This window comes from Orcinus orca, chromosome 15 (assembly GCF_937001465.1).
Source record: "Orcinus orca chromosome 15, mOrcOrc1.1, whole genome shotgun sequence".
NCBI classification, from domain to species: Eukaryota; Metazoa; Chordata; class Mammalia; order Artiodactyla; family Delphinidae; genus Orcinus; species Orcinus orca.
In genome coordinates, this window is record NC_064573.1 from 81258967 (window position 1) to 81285263 (window position 26297).

The 26297-nt window shown below is 38.2% G+C and overlaps 1 protein-coding gene across 8 annotated transcripts in view; it reads right to left on the bottom strand.

Annotated features, from left to right (window-relative positions):
- The window catches only part of IFT81 (intraflagellar transport 81), a 144933-nt gene that overhangs the window by 19115 nt on the left and 99521 nt on the right, over positions 1-26297 (bottom strand). For all 8 annotated transcript variants that reach the window (XM_049698444.1, XM_049698445.1, XM_049698443.1 and 5 more), the window contains 3 exons: positions 16306-16455; positions 7062-7190; positions 5890-5979 (listed from right to left, as the gene is read on the bottom strand). In XM_049698444.1, the coding sequence (XP_049554401.1) occupies positions 5890-5979; positions 7062-7190; positions 16306-16455 (369 nt within the window). The remainder of the gene's footprint in view (positions 1-5889; positions 5980-7061; positions 7191-16305; positions 16456-26297) is intronic.

Here is a 26297-nt window from a genome sequence, read left to right on the forward strand (position 1 = left end):
AAAACTAAAAAGTTAATGAAAATGTGGGCAAGTTCTATACTCTTAGATTTTTTAAATTATGGTAAAATATACATAAAATAAAAATTATTACTTAAACCATTTTTAAGTGTGCAGTTCAGTGGCATTAAGTACCTTCACACTGCTGTGCAACCATCACCACCATCCATCTCCAGAACTCTTTTCATCTTCTAAAACTGAAACTCGGTACCCATTACTTTTCAACATGGCAGAAGACAGAGATGAAAATGCTTAGAGGACCTAGGCGCCCCTTGACTTGATGAATGTGTTAAGAACTGGAGAGTTGTATTATTTGAGAATAGTAGTGAGACAGCTATATTTCTTTGTAATGGAAGAGGCAGGAAGTACTTGACATACAGAGAAATCTAGTTAAATTGTATAAAAATGAACTGCAGGTTCTGGTTACATTATTATAATAAATGACTTTTTTCTAATTTATTTATTTATTTTTGGCTGCGTTGGGTCTTCGTTGCTGCACGCGGTCTTTCTCTAGTTGCAGCGAGCAGGGGCTACTCTGTTGCGGTGCGCAGGCTTCTCATTGTTGTGGAGCACGGGCTCTAGGTGTGTGGGCTTCAGTAGTTGTGGCACGTGGGCTCAGTAGTTGTGGCTCACAGGCTCTAGAGCACTGGCTCAGTAGTTGTGGTGCACGGGCTTAGTTGCTCTGTGGCATGTGGGAATCTCCCCGGACCAGGGCTCGAACCCCTGTCCCCTGCATTGGCAGGCAGATTCCTAACCACTGCACCACGAGGGAAGTCCCTATAATAAATGACTTTGCAGAATTAAAGATCTGGTATATGATTTTACTTAGAAAACAATTTAGTTGAAAAGCAATAGTATTCCTTCCTTTAAAACCATTTTTTAATAGTTATAATGATAAATACCTTTTTTAAAAGTCCTTATGTATTAGTCATTGCTGTTGCAAAGTACCTTATATGTGTTATTTAATTTTACAACCACCCTATTAAGAAGGGAGTAGTTTACAGGTGAGGAAACTGAAGTTTATAGAGATGAAGTCATCTACCCAAGGTTATCTAGGGTCTGCCTGATTCTCTAGCCCATGTTCTTAAATCATTCTATCCATATTGTCTCCCTGTAATTAGCACAATTGGTACCCTTTGCTTTTCACCTGCTGACATTTAGGATAAAGCTTATCCTAAATCTATGTGACATATGCACTAAATGGCCCAAGACTGACAGATGGCACAGTTTAGTTTCATACATTAAATGGTTCTTTTACTGAACTAATAAATTATCAATATATTTCAAAAGAATTAACAAGTGTGGAGCAGAATGGCACAATATAGAGGAAGAGGGCTTTGAACTCATAGAGACTGCAGTTTGAGTTCTTGTGCCAACACTTAAGTCATCTTAAACAAGTTATTTGACTTCTCTAAGCTTCAATTTCCTTATCTAAGGACAATCTGAAAATATTTTATAGTTGTGAATATTAAATGCATGAATGAGAAAGCATTAAGAGAACACTGTGAGGGCTCAATAATAATTATTTATATAATTCTGTAGAGGTCTGCTTCTAGCTCTAGAAGATTCTTGCCACTTATATTTATACTTGATTTTTAAAATACTTTTAAAAATGTTCTGTTAATGAAGTCAACAAATGTTTATTGAACAACTACATTGTTCTAAACGTGGTTCTATAAACCAGACACTCACAACTCTGGTAGATATTACTGTAAGGACCTTAATAGCAAATTTTTTTTAACTCCCAAAATAGAGAATTCCCTGGTGGTCCAGTGGTTAGGACTCCATGCTTTCACTGCTGAGGGTCCACCCAGGGTCAGGGAGCTAAGATCCCACAAGCTGCGTGTTGTGGCAAAAAAGAACCCCAAACACAAAAAACAAAAATAAACTCTAAGTACACGAAGTAATTTCATTTGCATCATATAGTATTAAACCAAAACCCAAGAGGGTCTTTCCTGAAGTCTTCTCAGACTTCATCTAGTCTTACTCCATGCTCTTTTCGGTAACTGCATCTTCTCCTGAGCTATGATCAAACATCACATCTAGGCAGATGATTACACACTTCAACTTGAGCCCCGATATCTTCTCCTGAACTCTTGCTGGATATTAACTTTGAAGTGTCTATAAGAAATTCATCATTTCTCCTCTTCTTCGTCCACTGCTACCACCAAAACTAGCTCTTCCTCATCCCTAATCTGCACTGTTAGTGGTTTCAAACCTCAAAATTATCTTGCTATCTCTTGTTCCCTTGTCTGTAATTAGTGTTCTTCCATATACCATTCAGATCTATTCCTTCTTGTCCATTCCTTCCACCAACACTAGTTTGGGACCTCATTCCCTCTAACTTAGGCTATCGAAAGGCACTTGATGTCACTTTTATTTGTTGAAAAGAATAATTATAAAGACTATGGCAAACAAGGGAAATATATTAACTGAATAGAACCTTAAAGTAATTAAACGCAATGTATACTACCATTCCAACCATGTAGAAAAAGTATATATAAGAGGACAAGGATAAAATGCAAAGATGAACACTGTTCAGCTGTTAATAATAGGATAATGGGTGGTGTAGTAAAGATGTTAAACAGCAGTCCCCAACCTTTTTGGCACCAGGGACCAGTTTTGAGGAAGACAATTTTACCACGGACCAGGGCAGGGTGGGGGATGGTTCAGGCAGTAATGCCAGCGATGGGGAGCGATGGGGAGCAATAGGGCGCGGCAGATGAAGCTTCATTCGCCTGCCTGCTGCTCACCTCCTTCTCTGTGGCCTGGTTCCTAACAGGCCACAGACCAGTACCAGTCCACAGCCCAGGGGTTGGGGACCCCTGAAGTAAAGTACCCAAAGTACCCATAGCCTCTCCAGAAGGAAAATTCTCTAGGCAGCCATATTTAGTACCATATCACCCTCCTTTCTTCTGATCCCTACCCACAAGCATAGCTGGTTACACCAAGGATGGATCCTCGGTCTGACCCGAGGATAGCCAGTAATCTCTGAGGTAGTCTGGTGTGGAAAACTGCCCCCAAAAGAGAGGAGCTGCACCAGGAGTTTAAATCAGAAAAGGCAGAGAAAACAGGGCAGTTATAGTGAAAACGTCAACATATATGTAGAGAGAAAGGCTACAGTGTGAGATATGAACAATGAGGAGCCATAAGCGAGCTAAGGTTACAAGTATGCCAATCCAAAGAATGGGGAGAAACTAAAAGATGGAGAAAAGAAACATAGGCAGACACACAGCTGGTGGCAGGCACAGTGAGAAGCCAATACAGAGTGATTCACTGAGTCATGTTATTGGTGTAGTATGAGTATGAAGAACTTGGCTCTGCCATTTACCAGCTGTGTAACCTTGGGCAAGTCCTTTACCCCTCTGTACCTTTATTTGCTCCTCTGTGTAAAGGGTGGTTTATCTAACTGGGTGGTTACGAGGCCTGAATGAGTAATGTAACAGTGCCTGGCACACAGAAAGCACTTGATAAATGCTATTACTATCACATTCATCATCATTATCCACAAGCTCCTGCTAAGGTTCCTGAAGCTTCCCTGAGCCAAAATGCTCGGTAGAGAAGTATAGTACCTCTACCTGCTCCAGAGAGACTATAGTTCTGATCCTTGGATTTCTAAAACAGCATATTTCCTTTAATGTTCTAAATATCCTTTCAATAAAACTCCTCATTTAAAATGTAAATGGACTTAATAAAAGAACTACAGGCATACCTTAGAGATATTGTGGGTTCTGCCCCAGACCACTGCAAAAAAGTGAATATTGCAATAAAGCGAATCACATGAATTTTTTGGTTTCCCAGTACATATAAAACTTATGTTTACACTATACTGTAGTCTATTAAGTGTGTAATAGCATTATGTCTAAAAATGTGTATATTTTAAAATACTTTATTGCTAAAAAATGCTAACCACCATCTGAGTCTTCAGCAAGTCAATCTTTTTGCAATAGTAACATCAAAGATCACTGAGCACAGATTACCATAACAAATATATAATAAAGAAAAAGTTTGAAATATTGCAAGAGTTACCAAAATGTGACACAGAGACACGAAGTAAGCAAATGTTGTTGGAAAAATGGCACTGACAGACTTACTTGACACAGGGTTGCTACAAACCTTTAATTTGTAAAAAATGTAATACAATGAAGTATGCCTGTATTTACAAACAGATTTATTTTACTATATCTTATTTTATTATATATTTTACTTTTACCATTAGGGAGAAATTTTACCATCACCAGAAATACATATAAGTGTTCCCTTTTGTCTGTAAGTTGCTGACTCAAGAAAAGCATTAAGAAAATCAATTCTTTAGAACGTACCCATGAAAACAATCCTTGATGTCCTCAATCTGAAAACCCTGCTCAAAAATCTCCTTTCTGGGGGCTTCCCTGGTGGCGCAGTGGTTGAGAGTCCGCCTGCCGATGCAGGGGACGTGGGTTCATGCCCCGGTCCGCAGGGGACGCGGGTTCATGCCCCGGTCCGGGAAGATCCCACATGCCGCGAAGCAGCTGGGCCCGTGAGCCATGGCCGCTGAGCCTGCGCGTCCGGAGCCTGTGCTCCGCAACGGGAGAGGCCACAACAGTGAGAGGCCAGCGTACCGCAAAAAAAAAAAAAAAAAAAAAAAAAAAATCTCCATTCTGAAATCTTCCTTTCCTGACAATCATTTCATTTCCTTATTTCCTTCATTTCCTTCCCTTTTCCTTATCAGTTAAGTATATGATCCTGATTATATTTTTTCTATATTGTTCTTAGGTTGGGTTATCTTTTATTTTTCCTAATTTCCTCATGTGTTTGTTCCCTCTCACCTATGACAGTATGAACCCCAGAGAACAGGGACTTGTCTCTTCCATTTCTTTCGTGGCAGCAGGAGTGTATAATGAAATAAGCAGAAGATTTAAAATAAGATGCTAGAGATGCTAGAGTCAAGCCCCAACTCTCTCACTTCCTACTTCTCTCTTTGGATAAGTCACTCAACCTGTCTCAGACTCCATGGCATTTTCTATAAAAAAGGAAACAATATCCATCTGATTTCAAAGTCCATGTGATTTCTCACTCTGCTTCTCTAACTCTGATAGATGGCATTCATGAAGAGTTTTATAGTTCCATCCTTAGGCACATGCAGTACAGCTCACATTCAAACCTAAAATTACTACGTGGAGAACGATAAAATAACAATTGTTAAGGACAAACGGCGAAGGCCACCTTATCTGGATTTGTGGAGGGCATTTACCTTCTCACAGTTTATCTTTAAAGCAGTGCCTGGAATTAGCTTCCAAGTAACTGTATTTCCTCACTTAATCATAAGCCATCATGGTTTGCCCCCCACCCTGCTCCCTAGCAAAGCAAGTTCATTAATCTAACATTAACTTGTCACCACTCGTTGGCAGACTCTGAACTTTTACCTGGCCACAGAAGAATGTGACTTCATAACTCTGACATGAGTATGATTTAAAGCAAAAATCTCATTTGGCTGCACTTGTGATTTTAGCTTAAACTCCTTCCTCTCCTCCTCTCCCCTGCCCCCGCCCAAAATTTATGACAAAACAAACAGCATAAATTAAACAAAAACTGTTGTAGGTCACATTATTATTCTCTTCTGCAGAATCATATAAAAAATAATAATTTATTTCCAGAAATTACCCAAGTAAAATATTTGGGATTCTAACTAATACAGCTGAACAAGAGAGAGTATTAAAAGTATCACAAAATTACCACCTAGGGGGGTGGGACAGGGAGGGTGGGAGGAAGATGCAAGAGGGAGGAGATATGGGGATATATGTATAGCTGATTCACTTTGTTATAAAGTAGAAACTAACACACCATTGTAAAGCAATTATACTCCAATAAAAATGTTTAAAAAAAAAGTATCACAAAATTAAATTCACTTACTTGACATTTCTGACGCAATTGTCGTAGTTCTTTTATAACTGGAGCTAGAGCTGATTTCTTTTCAGATACCAGAGAATTTAGTCTTTTCACCTGTCATTTAAACAAAATATATGACATCTAAGAAAAGAACTCAAAAGAACAAAAATACCATAAAGGTATTTATTGAAGTGTTATATGAGTGAAAAAAACTATAAATTACTTCAATGTCAAACAATGGGGAACTCATTTAGTAAGTAGTGATTCCTCAATAAGAAGGAATATCATTTAACTCTTCAAAATGTCAATTATTAAAACTGCAAACCATTATGGGAAAATATTTACAATCTAGTACTGAATAACTAAAACAAATTACAAAGTTGCCTTTATACAGCTTTGTATTATGTAAAAAGTATACAATTATGTAGGTTATATAAAATACACATAAACATAGATGAAGTGATATTCAAGATAATTAATAACCCAAAAGGCATAAGTAATGACCAATCAGAATGGACACCAGCCATAGAGATGAACAGGGTCTTGGAGGCCTCTGCTGTACTAAATGTTCATCTTTATAGGAGTTAGAATGTGGTGAAATCCAGAGGGTTCTGGGACCAATGTGGACAAGACAGGTGGAGGTGGGTACTCTGAGAGTTTGGGGCAGCAGCTATTTACCAATAAGTAGTGAAAGATTTCAACATTTTAATGCCTGATGAAGCTGTATCTGTGCATTCTGGCTGAATAGCAGTCCTGAATACAGAAAGATACTAAGGACATACACAAAAATGAAATAATTGTATTAATTTAAGTAGCATGATTTGGGGAAACTTGTTTTTTATCTTAAATATTTCTTTAATACCATGTAACTTTTTTTTTTTGGCTGAGCTGTGCAGCATGCGGGATCTTAGTTCCCTGACCAGGGACCGAACCCGAGCCTCCTGCAATGGAAGCACAGAGTCCTAGCCACTAGACTGCCAGGTAATTCCCAATGCTATGTAACTTTTACACACTTCAAAAACCACAAAATTGAACAACCTCTTTACAACCTCATTAGAATGGAAAAAGGTGAAAGAATGTAAAGAAAACAATGTGCAGAAATGAAAATTTGAATGCTTCACTGAAAACAGAACACAAAATATCTGCCTCAGAGGTAGACCATAAAACAAATAAACAAACAAAGCCTGTGTAATCACCATTTCAGACATGTCATCCAGTGTTCGTCCTTTCACTTCATCAACTTCACTCTTCAGGGCGGATACTCTTTCTAGCTCTTCTTGGGTGTAACTATATCCAGATATACCCTTTTTCTCCTCAATAGTTTGCTAAAAGTAAAGAATAAAATAGGTGTAAAAAATGGGGTCCACAAAATGGGTGTCAAAACCTTGATGATTCCATAATAAGTATATAGATTTAATAGGTAACAATAAAGTCGTAAATAAAGTAGTTTAAATCCTAAAGAACAATCTTTATTGACTTCAACAATAATTACGTTCCTTTATACGTTATAAACTTATACTGAAGAACTGAGAGGATGGAGCGCCCATTTGTTGAGATGAGGAGGACTTGGGAGGAACAGGTGAGGGAGTAGTAAAGATCAGAAGTTTAGTTTTGGACATGTTACAAATCTGAAATCTCTAGCAGAAATCCAAGAGAGTTCAAGATGTTGCATATACAAGACTGAAATTTGAGAAGCAACTGGAGATACAAATTTGTGAGTTGTCTGCATAGACAATATCTTTAAAGCCATAAGAGAATAAGATCACCAAGGGAGTGAGGGTAGAGAAGAGATCCAAGGCCTAAGCCTGGGGAACTCAAACACCTAGGCTTTGGAGAAATGAGAAGAAATCCACCATGGAGTAGGAACAGGAGTGTTAGTAAGGGAAAAACAAGGAGAGTGCAGTGTGCTAGAAGACAAGTAAAGAAAAATTTTACAGGAAGAGGGAGTTATGAACTATGTCAAACACTGCCAATAGGAAGATAACTAAAATGAATCTGTATGGACTAATCTCAGGATATTTTCAGTGGATACAGTGGGTGCTCTGCCCTGATCTGTTTATTGTGTCAGGGTACCCATCCCGTAGCTGTTGTGAGAATTGGTATTTTGATGGTCTACAGCTGTCCCTTCTTCAAAGTGTACCCCTGGTTTAACAGGAACTGTATCACACCACTTCTTGGGTGGTAGTAAGAGGGTCCATAGCAAATTACTGACTGACACAGGGGTCCAAAGTGGTAGCCCTCTTGCCTAAAGATGAGACCAACTCTGTGATGCAATTTATGCTCCAGAGCTCCTTATGCAATCAGAATGAAATTGGACTCCAACTGAATCCACTTTTTCCTCTTGCTTCATCTTTTTTCCTAAGAGCACTCACTGAATTATTCATATGAGGAGGAATAAGAATTCTTGTTTCAGGTTCTGCTTCTAGAGAACCTGACCAAACTACAAGGATGGGCTTCTAAGGTAGGATCACTCCCTAGGTGAATGGAACTGAGAGCCCTATCATTGGGGGCAAGCAGAGTATCGTTAGTCCTAGGCATGTTATAGCAGTACAATTGCTAAGACTGGTGAACTAGGGCAGAATATAGGTGGAAGGGATTATGGTGGGCATGACAATGGAAGGCTTGAATCTCCTTCAAGAGAGTTTGCTGAGAGGAACAAAGTTGACTGACAGCCATAACTGCTGCCCCTCTGGATCCACCATCACGTTCACACCAAGGCCATGCTTCCCCCAGGCTGTTCCCAGCCAGAGGCTGACCCATTCCTGCCTGACAGGGAACTCCTCTAATTGGTGACTGGCTCAGGAACTCCCCATCATCCCAACCAAAACGTCCTTAAAACTGTGCTTACAGCCTAAGGCTCTTCCTCTCCAATCCTCCTTCCTTCTTCTTCCTTCACAGAACAGCCTAAAGGCATTTAGAGCCTAAAGGCTTTCCCTGCCGCCTGCTGCTCAATTCCCTTTACCCTTCACAAAGGCTTCCTCCAATAAATCTCTTGTACATCTAATCCAATCTGGGCGTATGCTTCTTGGAGGACCTGAACTATCACAGGAACATACTAGCTGGTACAGTGTTGTTGGTGTTCGAGAAGCATGAAGAAATCGTAACTATAAGGACTATGAAATTGGGGTGGCTGTTGCTAAGCTCAAATGACAGGCTCAAATCCATTAATCAGTAATTTAAAGCAAAGTGATAAGTCAGAGAACCTCCTTAGGAGCTTTAAAGAAACCCTCATTTCCTGTGGCTATGAGGCAGAGAGAGCTGAAAACCATGGACAGGACTTAAATTGTAAGACTGGCAAAACTTCAGAGAAGGCTGAATATGTCCTATGTCAAAGTCAGGGCTCTGACAGGGAAGGGACAGGGTGCTGAGTCTGAAATGGGGATAACTGGATAGGCTCACTTGAGAACCTTAAAACCCCAGATTATCTTTTATCTTCTGGGCAGTGGCAAATGGCTTAGCTTGTTGGGTCAGGGGCCTGGAGGAAGCAAGATAGCAAGACTAAATGACTGGGGACAAGGAGGTCTCGGGAAGAGGCATCTGGATTGAGCTATAAGAGTTAACACTAAGTGTGAAGATCTCTTCATCACATGTATATGGCCACTGGACAATGTCCACAGTAGAAGAGGCACTCAGCAGCCGAGTGGAAAGGATGATTTGGCCTTTCCAAAAAGGCCAAAAAGGCTGACAGTAGATGTCAGCCAGCCTCTGTCATTGGCCACCCAGTGTGTGGACAATGGGCTCATGAACAGAATGGCTATGTTGGCAGAGATGGAGGCTAAGTATGGACCAAATAACATGGGCTCTCTCACTAATGCTCATCTAGCTAATGCTACTGCCAAGTGTCTGAGCTGGCGGCAACACAGACCAATCCTGAATTCTGGGTATGGAATCATCCCTTGAGGAAACTGATCATCTACTTAGTGGCAATTTGATAACACCAGATTCTTTCTACCTTGAAAAGAACAACACTTCATCCTGAATGAGACTGACCCATATTGTGAGTAAGGGTTTGCTTTTCTTGCCCACAGTGCTTTAGGCAGCACCACTATCCAAAGGCTCAGAATGTCTGGTCTACTGATGTGGAATCCCACATAATATCACCTGAGACCAAGGGACCTACTTTATGGCAAAGTAGGTATGGCGATGGGAACATGACCACAGGATTCAGTCACTGTACCACACACCATCCAGAGAGCTAATGGCCTGACTGAATAGTGGAAGGGCCCTATGAACGTAAAGCTAAGGTGCCAGCTTGGAATTCATGGCCTGTGAAGATAAGTTCTATTCTTCATGATGGAGTGTATATCTTAAACCAATGCCCATTACATGGTGTTGGGTTCCAAATAGATCCAAAGACCCAAAAATACATGGGTCTTGGAACCATGAGATGAAAGTATGAGTGTTATCACTCACCAGAATTCCTACTCATCCACAGGGAATTATGCTTCCCTTCTTGACAACTTTAGGCTCTATGGGTATAAATGTTCTGGTTTCCGTAAGGCACATGCTTCCACCGGAAGGCACATTGAGAAGCCCTTTAAACTTAATGCTCTGCCTACCATCTTGTCACTTGGGCTCCTCATGCCCACAGACCAGCAGGCAAAGAAAAGAGCGATTTATTGGCAGAATATTTTAAGGGTATACAGATGCTGTTATATAATGAGGGACAGATAGGAATAAGTTTGGCATTCAGGTGATCCATTAGGGCATATCTTGGTACTCTCATGCCCAGTTTTAACAGTAAATGGGTAAGTTTACCAACCACAGCCTGATAAGGGCATTGTACTAGAATCTCATACCTCTTAAGGATGAGGGACTGAGTCATCCCACCAAGTGAGTCATCTAGCAGTCCCAACCTTTTTGGCACCAGGGACCAGGTTCGTGTAAAACAATTTTTCCACAGACGGCGGAGGGTGGGGGTTGGGGGGATGGTTCAGGCAGTAATGCCAGTGACGGGGAGCGGCAGATGAAGCATTGCTGGCTCGCCTACTGCTGACCTCCTGCTGTGCAGCCCAGTTCCTAACAGGCTGCAGACCAGCACCGGTCTATGGCCCGGGAGTTGGGGACCCCTGATAGACCACTGGAGGTGCTAGCCACAGGTGTGGGGTGGGGAATCTAGGTGTGGGGAATCTAGGATGGATGGTAGAGGAAGGAGATATTGAGTATCAATTATGTCCTTGGGACCAAATGAAGCAAAGAGAGTTTTAATTTGTCCTCCTCACCCTCCTGTTTTCCTAGAAATTTTGACCAACTGTAATCCTATATAAACTATACCAGGATGGAGTGACTTTAATGTGAGAAGCAAGTAGATCTCAGGAGTACAAGGGGTGGCTTATAGTGAATGCTGTTGGTGCGCTACTCAAACCTCATCTGCAAGCTGCAATGAGTGTTGACTGCTAATGGCTCACAGATGTCCCCTTCTCTAGAACATGCCCTTAGCCCAATGGGGGCTGCCTCATCTAGAAGGTTATACCGTGCAATAGCCAATGACTGACTGATATGGGAGTATAAAAGGCCAGCGCCCTTGCCTCAAGGTGGAACCAACTCCATGGTGCAATGCGTGCTCCAGAGTTCCTCATGGGATCTAAATGAAGCTGTTTTCAGTCGGGAATACATCCTTGCTTGGCTTTTTTCTGCTGCTCCATCTGTTTCCCTCATTCCCTTTCTTCTGAAGGTACTCCCTCCCTCAGTAAATCATTTGCACCAAGTATTCCCCTCTCAGGCTCTGCTTCTAAGGAACCCAGCTTAAGAAAAGATGTAAAGCAAAAACTGATGGAACTAAAAGGAAAAAGATCATAGATATTCTAAAACATCTTTTTCAATAACTGATGGAATAAGCAGATGAAAATATAAATAGAAACATGAATACATGGAGGCTAAACAATACACTACTTAATAACCAAGAGATCACTGAAGAAATCAAAGAGGAAATCAAAAAATACCTAGAAATACATGACAATAAAAACACGACAACCCAAAACCTATGGGATGCAGCAAAAGCAGTTTGAAGAGGGAAGTTTATAGCAATACAATCCTACCTCAAGAAACAAGAAACATCTGAAATAAACAGCCTAACCTTACACCTAAAGCAAATAGAGAAAGAAGAACAAAAAAACCCCCAAAGTTAGCAGAAGGAAAGAAATCATAAAGATCAGATCAGAAATAAATGAAAAAGAAATGAAGGAAACAATAGCAAAGATCAATAAAACTAAAAACTGGTCCTTTGAGAAGATAAACAAAATTGATAAACCATTAGCCAGACTCATCAAGAAAAAAAGGGAGAACACTCAGATCAATAGAATTAGATATGAAAAAGGAGAAGTAACAATTGACACTGCAGAAATACAAAGGAACATGAGAGATTACTACAAGCAACTATATGCCAATAAAATGGACAACCTGGAGGAAATGGACAAATTCTTAGAAAAGCACAACCTTCCAAGATTGAACCAGGAAGAAATAGAAAATATAAACAGACAAATCACAAGCACTGAAAATTAGACTGTGATTAAAAATCTTCCAACAAACAAAAGCCCAGGACCAGATGGCTTCACAGGTGAATTCTATTAAATATTTAGAGAAGAGCTAACACCTATCCTTCTCAAACTCTTCCAAAATATAGCAGAGGTAGGAACAATCCCAAACTTATTCTACGAGGCCACCATCACCCTGATACCAAAACTACACAAAGATGTCACAAAGAAAGAAAACTACAGGCCAGTATCACTGATGAACATAGATGCAAAAATCCTCAACAAAACACTAGCAAACAGAATCCAACAGCACATTAAAAGGATCAAACACCATGATCGAGTGGGGTTTATCCCAGGAATCCAAGGATTCTTCAATATACACAAATCAATCAATGTGATACATCGTATTAACAAATTGAAGGATAAAAACCATACGATAATCTCAAGAGATGCAGAAAAAGCTTTGGAAAATTCAACACCCATTTATGATAAAAACCCTCCAGAAAGTAGGCATAGAAGGAACTCACCTCAACATAATAAAGGCCATATATGACAAACCCACAGCCAACATCGTTCTCAATGGTGAAAAACTGAAACCATTTCCACTAAGATCAGGAACAAGACAAGGTTGCCCACTCTCACCACTATTATTCTATTATTCAACATAGCTTTGGAAGTTTTAGCCACAGCAATCAGAGAAGAAAAAGAAATAAAAGGAATCCAAATCAGAAAAGAAGAAGTAAAGCTGTCACTGTTTGCAGATGACATGATACTATACAGAGAGAATCCTAAAGACGCTATCAGAAAACTACTAGAGCTAATCAATGAATTTGGTAAAGTAGTAGGATACAAAATTAATGCACAGGAATCTCTTGCATTCCTATACACTAATGATGAAAAATCTGAAAGAGAAATTAAGGAAATACTCCCATTTACCATTGCAATAAAAATAAAATACCTAAGAATAAACCTACCTAGGGAGACAAAAGACCTGTATGCAGAACACTGTAAGACACTGATGAAAGAAATTAAAGATGATACAAACAGATGGAGAGATATACCACGTTCTTGGACTGGAAGAATCAACATTGTGAAAATGACTATACTACCCAAAGCAATCTACAGATTCAATGCAATCCCTATCAAACTACTAATGGCATTTTTCACAGAACTAGAACAAAAAAATTTCACAATTTGTATGGAAACAAAAAGATCCCGAATAGCCAAAGCAATCTTGAGAAAGAAAAATGGAGCTGGAGGAATCAGGCCCCTTGACCTCAGACTATACTACAAAGCTACAGTAATCAAGACAGTATGGTACTGGCACAAAAACAGAAATATAGATCAATGGAACAGGATAGAAAGCCCAGAGATAAACCCACACACATATGGTCACCTTATTTTTGATAAAGGAGGCAAGAATATACAATGGAGAAAAGACAGCCTCTTCAATAAGTGGTGCTGGGAAAACTGGATAGCTACACGTAAAAGAATGAAATTAGAACACTCCCTAACACCATACACAAAAAATAAACTCAAAATGGATTAAAGACCAAAATGTAAGGCCAGACATTATAAAACTCTTAGAGGAAAACATAGGCAGAACACTCTATGACATAAATCACAGCAAGATCCTTTTTGACCCACCTCCTAGAGAAATGAAAATAAAAACAAAAATAAACAAATGGGACCTAATGAAACTTAAAAGCTTTTGCACAGCAAAGGAAACCATAAACAAGACAAAAAGACAACCCTCAGAAAGGGAGGAAATATTTGCAAATGAAGCAACTGACAAAGGATTAATCTCCAAAATTTACAAGCAGCTCATGCAGCTCAATATCAAAAAGACAAACAACCCAATCCAAAAATAGACAGAAGACCTAAATAGACATTTCTCCAAAGAAGATATACAGATAGCCAACAAACACGTGAAAGAATGCTCAACATCACTAATCATTAGAGAAATGCAAATGAAAACTACAATGAGGTATCACCTCACACCAGTCAGAATGGCCATCATCAAAAAACCTACAAACAATAAATGCTGGAGAGGGTGTGGAGAAAAGGAGCCCTCTTGCACTGTTAGTGGGAATGTAAATTGATATAGCCACTATGGAGAACAGTATGAAGGTTCCTTAAAAAACTAAAAGTAGAACTACCATACAACCCAGCAATCCCACTACTGGGCATATACCCTGAGAAAACTATAATTCAAAAAGAGTCATGTACCAGAATGTTCATTGCAGCTTTATTTACAATAGCCAGGACATGGAAGCAACCTAAGTATCCATTGACAGATGAATGGATAAAGAAGATGTGGCACATATATACAATGGAATATTACTCAGCCATAAAAAGAAACGAAATTGAGTTATTTGTAGTGAGGTGGATGGACCTAGAGTCTGTCATACAGAGTGAAGTAAGTCAGAAAGAGAAAAACAAATACCGTATGCTAACACATATATATGGAATCATAAAAAAAAAAAAAAAAGGTTCTGAAGAACCTAGTGGCAGGACAGGAATAAAGACGCAGATGTAGAGAATGGACTTGAGGACACGGGGAGGGGGAAGGGTAAGCTGGGATGAAGTGAGAGAGTGGCATGGACATATATACACTACCAAATGTAAAATCGATAGCTAGTGGGAAGCAGCCGCATAGCACAGGGAGATTAGCTCCGTGCTTTATGAGCACCTAGAGGGGTGGGATAGGGAGGGTGGGAGGGAGACACAAGAGGCAGGAGATATGGGGATATATGTATATGTATAGCTGATTCACTCTGTTATAAAGCAGAAGCTACATACCACTGTAAAGCAATTATACTCCAATAGCAATGTTAAAAAAAAAAAAAACATGGAAGATTTGAGTATCATGGTTAAACATACTGGACTGAATTGACTTTTATGGAATGCCATCCCCCACAACTGCAGAATATATATTCTTCTCAACTGCACATGGAACAATGATCAAAACAGACCACATGCTGGGCCATAATGCAACATTCAAAAATTTCAAAGGACTGAAATCACAGAGTATGTTTCCTGGTTACAGTGGAAATAAGCTAGAAATGAGTAACAGAAAGGTAACTAGAAAACCCCCAAGTGTTTGGTTTTAAGCAATGACCATAGGTCAAAGAAATCACAATGAAAATGAGAAAATATTTTAAAGTGAGCAATAATGCAGTTACTACATATCAATTTTAAAAGTGCTGTTACAATCTATGTTTAGTGCTGTTAGAATCTATGTTTGATGCACTGTAAATTTTCAATCTTAAGTTCCCTAGAAGCAAACAATATTCAACAGCATGAGACAGAAAAGTTCATATTGCCAGCTAATTACAACTGGTTCAAATTTCATTCACCTCTACCAGATTATTGCTAGCTGGTAAGCCAACATCCTGATGAAATCATTTCCCCATGGGTAAAAGAAAAAAAAAAAGCCAAATCAAGAAAACTCAGAGGAACTGGTACCCACGATGAGAATAGCTTTGCTGCTAGAGGGATTTCTCTGGGTTTAACTTTTTTCTGACAACCAAGGCACAAATACATAAGGAACAAGCCTGCAGGCAAACTTCCATACAGAACCCTCCCTGGATACTTATTTCCAAAGCTCCAGGGAAGTGGCTGCTTAGATTTCTGCCCAGCAGGCCACGATAAATAAATTATTTTATAGTCAATCTCTTGGTATGATCATTTTGGTCATATTAACTAGCTAACCAAAAGAAAAACCTACTTAATAGAATTCAACTTCTATTAATTACCCCAAAGTCAGAACACATAAAAAAGTTAGTGCCTACTGCTACAGTAAAATACAAAAAATCAGCTTTTATGTCATCTCTGTAATTAATCAGAGAAAATGAATAATTTTATGGTTTTTCTAATAAAAACAATGACCTCAGTAAAAAGCTATAACCTATAAACCTCCTGGCATTTGTACTTTTGGAACCCCCAGATAACACTGTATTATTACCAGTTGATGTTGAATATTTTCATGACGTTGCTTAAGAAGTTCTTCTGTCCTCTGCAAGAGACCAAATTCAGCTTTAAATTCAGCTATTATCTGATGCTTCTTTTTGAAAACTGTACTCTTGCTTCGAAGTTTACTGACATATCGTTTGAACTGTAAAAGAACATAACATGTAGTTTAATAAGTAGAAAAGTAGTTGCTAAATATATATAACCTCAGTGTATTAGAAAAATTTTCTTTTCTACCATCCTACATGTGGGTCACAAGTACATAATAATAACTTAGTCTTATTAGAAAAGTTGGAAAGACTAACTGTTCAGTTAAAATATTTTGTGTATGTTTTTATTTTTTGGACCCATTAAACACTGTAAATCATTATACAAAAGCTATTTATTTTGGGCTTTACAAATAAGGATTAGGAAAACAGAAACTTCAACACTATAAAAGTAAAAAGGTTAAAAAGAAGAAGAAGGGACTTCCCTGGTGGTTCGGTGGGTAACACTCCATGCTCCCAGTGCAGGGGGCCGGGGTTCAATCTCTGGCCAGGGAACTAGATCCCACATGCATGCTGCAACTAAGAAGTCTGCATGCCGCAACTAAGATCTGGCGCAGCCAAAATAAATAAATAAATAAATATTAAAAAAGAAGAAGAAGGAAGTAGAAGACCATTTCTGGTTGTGGTCTTATCATGATATCTCTTATGTACTGTACTATTTTGGTGGCACTGGATCTACTGGGGTTAAAATAGCCAACCAGAATCGTCAACACTTGTAGCAACTATTTATCATTTAAGAAAGGTACTGTGACCATATACCCTAAGAAGCATCTGAAGTTCATCCCAAATGTTAAAAAGCTAAAAATATTCCAAATTAGTGGGAACTCATAGTTGCTTAATTCAGCTGTTTACATACTAATGAGATTAAAGTTACAACTACTCTAATGGAAAGACTCTGTTATTAAATAATACCAACAAGAGTTTGGAAAAACAAGTGAAGTGGATATTTAAAGGAATTCATTTGACAAGTACTATTTATTAACTATTATGTACTAGGCACTGTGCCAGACGCAGAGAATACAATGCTAAACAAGATGCTCACATGTCCTGCCCTCATCAAGCTTAAGGAATAGTGGGGGAAATAAACATTGAACTGATGTTCACAACCATGGTGAACATTATGAAGCAGTGAAGGGGCCCTGAGAATAAATAACAGGAGTTTAAACTGGGTTGTGATGAAGGTAGGAAATGTGGGGTTGGATTTTAGGGAGGTGGGTTTTGACAAGTTTCTCAAAAATAATTTAAGCCAAGACTGAAGTAGCAGGAATACATTAGAGGAAGGACAAAGAAGCAAGGAAGAGCATTCCAAGTAGAGGAAACAGCAGGTGTAAAGGTCCCAAGGCACTGGCTCATTAAAAGTATTGCTCAATATGAGAAGCAAATGTGAAAATTTTCTAGTATTTCTGAAACAGAAACATAACACATAAAAAAAATCACTTTCTCTTATGTACCATTAGTACTAAGAATTTTTACTACATAAAATATTTTTTTCTGCTCCAAACTTTTATTAACTACATTATTTTTAAAATGTCCATAGTAAGAATCTGGCTTATTATACTTAAACTCATCACTTCAAAACAAAAGTAAGCCTCCATATTACCTAATATGAGAAAATTCTTTGATAATCTTAGCCTTTTAAATGCCCAATTCTTTACAAGGATAATTGGGGGGGTTATAAATAATTTTATAAATAATAAAAGTAATGAATGTATTACTGAAATTTTAGAAAACGGAAAAAATTCACTCAAAGCCACTATCCCAATGCAAGCTCTATTATCATACGGTATTTTACCTCCTAATTTTAAAGGCTAAATCTAAGGTCAGTAATTATAAATTGTAAGGTAGCAAAATAGGAAGGAGAACATTTCTAAAATTTAGGTTTTTTTTTTCTTAAAGACTTGATTGATTCCTGAATATACAAAGTCCTTAAAAATAGTAAGATTAAAAATTCTTCACATAAAAATAACCCTCTAATTCCTAGTTTAGACATCTTTTTGGCCTCTCCCGTTGCGGAGCACAGGCTCCGGACGCGCAGGCTCAGCGGCCATGGCTCACGGGCCCAGCTGCTCCACGGCATGTGGGATCTTCCCGGACCGGGGCACAAACCCATGTGCCCTGCATCGGCAGGCGGACTCTCAACCACTGCGCCACCAGGGAAGTCCTAGACATCTTTTTTAAACGTGACTTAAACTTTGAAAGAAATGAGGAACACATCGTGTTTTAGAGGAAGGAAGTTCAAAATATTTTTCTATTCATGACTGAGTTAGTTTTAATATTAAGGAATCCAGCCCACAAAAAGCAAATTATCAACGGCTGTATTACAGAAACAGTTTAAAAAATTTAGTCATACCAATGTACCTAGAATCTAATTACTTGCAATTTTTCCTTTTAAAGAATAAATGTGTAAGCCTGACGTAACCACCGATTCAGAATCCCCAGACTAACTATATGTTCTATTAAAAGTGTCCTGGGCAAAGTGCCCAAAATGAAATCAATCCTGTTCATCTGCTATCCTCTGTATTATCTAGGCCAATCTTCCCCTTCTCTATCTTGCTGTGCTCTGGAACTATTTTTAAAAGCTAAAAGCTATAAATGTTTTTGGTGAAAGAACAAACCTACCGATTACTCAATGTGCTCTATGCTGATTGGTTATTATTTGGCATTCACTGGACAAACTACCTAGGGGAAAGGGAGTCAGGGTCAGATTAATGACAGTTCCATAAAATTAAGCAATAGGTGGCCATCAAAGCACTCTAAGGGTTCCATTACCTTAGACTGAATTAGAGGGGAAAAAATGCATTATCCATGATTTTCTTCCATTGGAAGTTTTTTCTAACTATCATTTGGATTTTAGGTTATTTTTGAACTTTCAGATTATTGAAAAAACAACCATGATAAAAATATTGAAGCTAAATCTTGAGACACATTCTTAATAATTTCTATAGGCCATACTCCCAAAAATGGTCAGAAGGAAATTTTTTTTTACCTTTAACTTAGTTTTATTTTTTTAATTTTTATTGGGTTTTGATACCTTCTGCCAAACTGCCCTTCAAAGGCTATTTATAGTACTGTTTATAATTGTCAATTTAATAAGCAGAATAGTATCTTATATTTTGTTTGCATTTCTTTATTAGGGAACTTCACTTTTTGCCATGTTAATTGTGCATTTGTGTGGATTTTTTAAAATGATATGCCTGTCTTTGGCTCATTTTTTAATTGGAGCCTTTCTTGTGGATCTGTAATAGTGATTTTCAAACTTTTGGGTCTTAGGAACCCTTTATTAATGATCTCAAAGGGATTTTGTTTATGTACATTGCTGGCATGATAAATCTGAGGAAAAAGAATAGAATACTCATTAGTAAACCAAATCCTACAACACGTAAAAAGGATCATACACCATGATCAAGTTGGATTCATTACAGGGATGCAAGGATGGTTCAACATATGCAAATCAATCAATGTGATAACACCACATCAACAAAAGAAAAGACAAAAGCACATGATCATCTAAATAGATGTAGAAAAAGCATCTGATAAAATTCAATATCCATTCATGATAAAAAATTCTCACCAAAGTGGGTATAGAAGGGGACATATCTAATAAACCCATTTATGACAAACCCACACCCAGAAGCTGAAAGACTTCCCACTAAATTCTGGAACAAGTATGCTCACTCTCACCACTTTTATTCAACATAGTATTGGAAGTCTTAGCCACAGCAATCAGACAAGAAAAAGAAATAAAAGGTATCCAAACTGGAAGGGAGGAGGTAAAATTGTCATTATATGTAGGTGACATGATACTCTACATAGAAAACCCCAAAGACTTCACACAAAAATTATTAGAACTCATCAGTGAATTCAGCAAGGTAGCATATCACAAGATTAATATACAGAAATCTGTTGTATTTCTTTACACTAACAATGAAATATCAGAAAGAGAAAGTAAAAAAAAAAAAATTCTGTTTAAAATCATGTCAAGGGAATTCCCTGGCAGTCCAGTGGTTAGGACTCCACGCTTTCACTGCCAAGGGGCCAGGTTCAATCCCAGGTCAGGGAACTAAGATCCTACAAGCCGTGTGGTACGGCCAAATAAATAAAATAAAATAAATAAGAAAATAAAATTAAATCACATCCAAAAAAAAAAAAAAACCTAGGAATAAACCTAACCAAGGAGGTGAAAGACCTATATGCTGAGAACTATAAAACATTGAAAAAGGAAACTGAAGATGATTCCAAAAATCAGAAAGGTATCCCAAGCTCTTGGATTGCAAGAATCAATATTGTTAAAATGGCCATACTACCCAAAGCAATCTACGGATTCAATGCGATCCCTATTAAATTACCCATGACATTTTTCACAGAACTAGAATAATCCTAAAATTTATGTGGAACTACAAAGGATCCAGAATTGCCAAAGCAATCCTAAGGAAAAAGAACTAAACTGGAGGCATAACCCTCCCAGACTACAGACAATACTACAAAGCTACAGTAATCAAAACAGCACGGTATTGGCACAAAAAAAGACATATGGATCAGTAGAACAGAATAGAGAGTCCAGAAATAAATTCACACACCTATGGTCAATTAATCTTTAACAAAGGAGGCAAGAATATACAATGGAGAAGGGACAATCTCTTCAGGAAGTGGTGTTGGGAAAGCTGGAGAGCTGCATTACCCCAGCCCTCACACCATACACAAAAATAAACTCAAAATGGCTTAAAGACTTAAATATAAGACATGACACCGTAAAACTTCTAGAAGAGAACATAGGCAAAACATTCGCTGACGTAAACTGTAGCAATGTTTTCTTAGTTCAGTCTCCCAAGGCAAAAGAAGTAAAAGAAACAAATGGGACCTAATCAAACTTATAAGCTTTTGCACAGCAAAAGAAACCATAAACAAAATGAAAAGACAACCTATGGAATGGGAGAAAATATCTGCAAATGATGCAGCTGACAAGGGCTTAATTTCTAAAATATACAAACAGCTCATACAGCTCAATATTAAAAAACACAAAAATTCAATCACAAAATGGGCAGAAGACCTAAATAGACATTTCTCTAAGGAAGACATACAGATGGCCAACAGGCACATGAAAAGATGCTCAATATCGCTAATTATTAGAGAAATGCAAATCAAAACTACAATGAAGTATCATCTCACACCAGTTAGAATGGCCATCATCAAAAAGTCTACAAATAGGGGCTTCCCTGGTGGCGCCGTGGTTGAGAGTCCGCCTGCCGATGCAGGGGACATGGGTTCGAGCCCCGGACTGGGAAGATCCCACATGCCGTGGAGTGGCTGGGCCTGTGAGCCATGGCCTCTGAGCCTGCGCATCTGGAGCCTGTGCTCCGCAACGGGAGAGGCCACAACAGTGAGAGGCCCACGTACCGCAAAAAAAAAAAAAAAAAAGTCTACAAATAATAAATGCTGGAGAGGGTGTGGAGAAAAGGGAACCCTCCTACACTGTTGGTGGGAATGTAAATTGGTGCAGCCACTATGGAGAACAGTATGGAGGTTCCATAAAAAACTAAAAATAGAGTTACCATATGATCCAGCAATCCCACTCCTGGGTATATATCCAGAGGATTCAAAAAGACACATGGGGCTTCCCTAGTGGCTCAGTGGTTGAGGGTCCGCCTGCCAGTGCAGGGGACACAGGTTCAAGCCCTGGTCCGGGAGGATCCCGCATGCCACGGGGCAGCTAGGCCCGTGTGCCACAACTACTGAGCCTGTGCTCTAGAGCCCACAAGCCACAACTGCTGAGCCCGCGCACCTAGAGCCCGTGCTCCGCAACAGGAGAGGCCACCGCAGTGAGAGGCCCACACACCGCAACGAAGAGTAGCTCCCCCGCTCACTGCAGCTAGAGGGGGCCCACACACAGCAACGAAGACCCAATGCAGCCAAAACTAAATAAATAAAATTTAACAAAAAGACACATGCACCCCACTGTTCATAGCAGCAGTATTTACAATAGCCAAGACATGGACGCAACCTAAGCGTCCATCAACAGATTAATGGATAAAGAAGATGCGGTATATATACCTGATGGAATATTACTCAGCCATAGAATGAAATACTATGAATACCAAAGAATGAAATACTACCATTTGCAGCAACATGGATGGACCTAGAGATTATCATACTAAGTGAAGTAAGTCAGACAGAGAAAGACAAATATCATATGATATCACTTACATGTGGAATCTAAAATATGATACAAATGAACTCATTTACAAACCAGAAACAGACTCGTAGACACAGAAAACAAACTTATGATTACTGAAGGGGAAGGGGGCATGGTAAATTAGGACTATGGAATTAACAGGTACACACCACTATATATAAAATAGATAACATGGATTTACTGTATAGCACAGGGAAATGTATTTAATATCTTGTAATAACCTATAATGGAAAAGAATCTGAAAAATATATACATAACTGAATCACTTTGCTGTACAACTGAAACTAACACTGAGACTAACAACTATACTTCAATTTAAAAAAAGAATAGAATATTCAATCATTGGACCCCTTACTTCATAATGCATAAAAATCAATTCCAACTGGATTACAGACTTATATGTGAAAGACAGAATGAAAACTCTAGAATATAGGAAAATATTACTATGATTATTGAGATAGTAAAGGATTTATTAAATAAAACACAAAAAAAGCACAAACTGAAAACAGATGTTGATAAACTTGACTTTGCGAAAATTGAGAACTTTTGTTCATCAAAATATATATTAAGATATTAAGAATGTAAGTCACAAGTTGGGAGAATATATTTACAACACATTAATCCAATAAAGAATTTGTATCCAAAAATACATAAATTAAACCTACAAATCAATGAGAGAAAGGCAAATAATCCAACAGAAAAATGGATAAAATACTTGAATAGTCACTTCATAGAAAAGAAAATCCAAAATGGCCAATAAGCATATTAAAAGACGTTTGACCTCATCTGTAATCAAATTAGTAATGCAAATTAAAGCCACAATAAGATAACATTGTAATACCCACCCAATTAGCAAAATTAAAAAGTCCCTCAATACTAAGTGTTGTTGAAGATGTGGAGGAAATAGCACACCTATACACCACTGACAGTGAGGGATACATAATTTAGGACAATAGATTGGAAGACAACTTGGCATACCTACTAAAGTTGACCTGTGTTCACCCCATGCCCCAACAACTCCACTCCCACAAACAGCAGGGTTTCTCACACTTAGCTATGGTGATGAACCAGTTTTTTAAAATTTCTAACCATTTGTGGACTGGATACTTTTATAAAATAACAAAAATGTCTATACAATATCAAATTACTATAAACGTTTCTAAATGCTTCCTCTGAATTTATATGGTTGTGGCTTAGTAACTTAACAGTTTGTAGACTAGAACTGGTCTTCAGACCACACTTTGAGAAGCACTGTTCCAGAGCAGTTCATCCTGAATGGGGTATGCTCCAGTACACTCATGTGGCACAAATATTATGGGTGTGCCAAGATGTGCAAGATATTATAAAGAACTCCAAAGCCAGTAATCCTCAGCTATAAGCAGCCTTATCCTTTTACCTCAGTATGCTAAACAATAACCATTTTCTTTAAGTGTCATATTGTGAAAAAAGGTAAGAAACGGAACACTACCCTGGAAAAACCCTTGCTCATAGTCACTGGGAGACATACATAAGAATATTGATACCGTTTTACTTTTTTTTCCCATAAATTTATTTATTTTATTTATTTATTTTTGGCTGCGTTGGGTCTTCGTTGCTGCGCACGGGGTTTCTCTAGTTGCAGCAAGCGGGGGCTACTCTTCCTCGCAATGCATGGGCTTCTCATTGCTGTGGCTTCTCTTGTTGCAGAGCACGGGCTCTAGGCGCGCGGGCTTCAGTGGTTGTGGTGCGTGGGCTCAGTAGTTGGGGCTTGCGGGCTCTAGAGTGCAGGCTCAGTAGCTGTGGTGCATGGGCTTAGCTGCTCCACGGCATGTGGGATCTTCCAGGACCAGGGCTTGAACCCGTGTCCCCTGCATTGGCAGGCAGATTCTTAACCACTGTGCCACCAGGGAGGCCCCCCGTTTTACTTTTTAAACTACATATTTGTATTAATCTAAACAATTATGATTAAAAGAACAATCCACCCCAAAAAAGCCCATCACCAACAAAAACCTAACAGCTGATAGATTTTATTTTGAATAGACTTAGGGTATTAAAAATTAAATTTACTCATAATTCTGTGTAATAATAACTTATCTGAGCAAAAATTCACAAATTTATAAATTAATCATTAAAGGTCCTAGGAGCAGTACAATAGGGTCACAGAAGCAGTTCAGAGAGTTGTTGAGACCAACGGGCTGTGTTGTCAGAGAAACATGATTTCAAATCCTGACCCCACCACTTAAAGTGACCTTGGGGAGGTTTCTAAATAAGATCTATAAAACGTACTAAAGTTCTATAAAAATTGAATAATGGATAATGATTAATAATATCTGTCATTTTGTTTGAACACAGTTAAAAAGTACCTAGAAAATGAGATAATTTACTGTTCCTTCTAAATACTAAGAAACAAGGAAATGTCAAGTGATTAGAACAAACAGAAGAGTAAAGGTCTAGGTGTGACACAATGCTCTTTAGAACTAAAACAGAACAATCACTACTGCAAGAAACTACAAATCTACATACTCTGAGTACAACTATGTAAAATGTTTGTATGTATGTCTATGAACCAAGATTGGGAGAGAATGAAGAAATAAAAATAGCTGTTGTGTTGGGCAGGTAGGGTTATGAGTGAATTCTTTGAGATTTATTTCTTAAATATTTAAGTTAAAAAAATATTTTAAAGGAACTCTGGCATAGGAGATAAGCAATAAATCCTTGGAATATTAAGGAAAAAGTTTTCAATAGTGCACTATAGCAGGCCAATCAAGCAAATTTGTCATGAAAGTGAACTATAAAGATTGCCATTGTGCAGGAAGGCCCATTATAGCAGTTATTACTAATCATTTGGTCCAATACACATTTGTAATCTAAATTTGTCATTTATGAAAGAGCAGCCATCATTTTAGATGCTGAGATCAGTAAGATTAATGTTTTAATTACTTCTGACTTCAGAACCAATTTTACAGACTCAGCTCCTCTGTGATCAAAATGGTATTTGACAGATCTTCTTTCTCCTTTACCCATTTAATATGTTTTAGAACCTTTAATAGTAATGATCTAGGCAAGCTTTTTAAAAGGACAAGGCAGCTTATTTCCCTAAGTATGTAACCATTTACAAATGCTTTTCAAGCTTATCTGGAACTCAAAAGTATTACTGGATTCCAGATATCATTCTGGATATTTATGTGGAAACAAGAATCTCTGCTCCTGTTGCAAATTTCCAACTCAATATCTGGTGTGAAACTATTTTCACAGTAATTAGCTGTGAAGACTTTATACAATAAGTACTTTATATTGTCCAGAACCACAAAGAACCATTTTTAAAAAATACTACTCCCCCTTTTACAGGGAAGAAACCTATAGAGAAATTAATACAACTCATCAAAGTTCAGAAAGTTAGAAAAACTGGAATAGAATGAATACTTCTGTCCTCAAATCCTGTTGGTCCACTATTCATGCTATTTTCCACTTATTAACTAAATCACATCTTTGTCAGGTATTTCATCAAATGATTTTTAAGCACAGAAAACTACAGAAATAGGCCCAAGAGAGCTAGGTATGAAATGGATAACACCAACTGTTCAAGAGTAGAACGAATATGCCCAAATGGCCATAATTTTTTTGGCCCATTTGTCAGTGTTCCTATTTTGTCTGAATTCAGACTTGCAGAAAACCTGAAAAGGCCATCTTTTAAGTCATGCTTCATGTCATAAATCATTTGGACTCCCTGAAGTCTCGTCTCAGAGTTGCTATTTGTTTTAAGGCATGAAA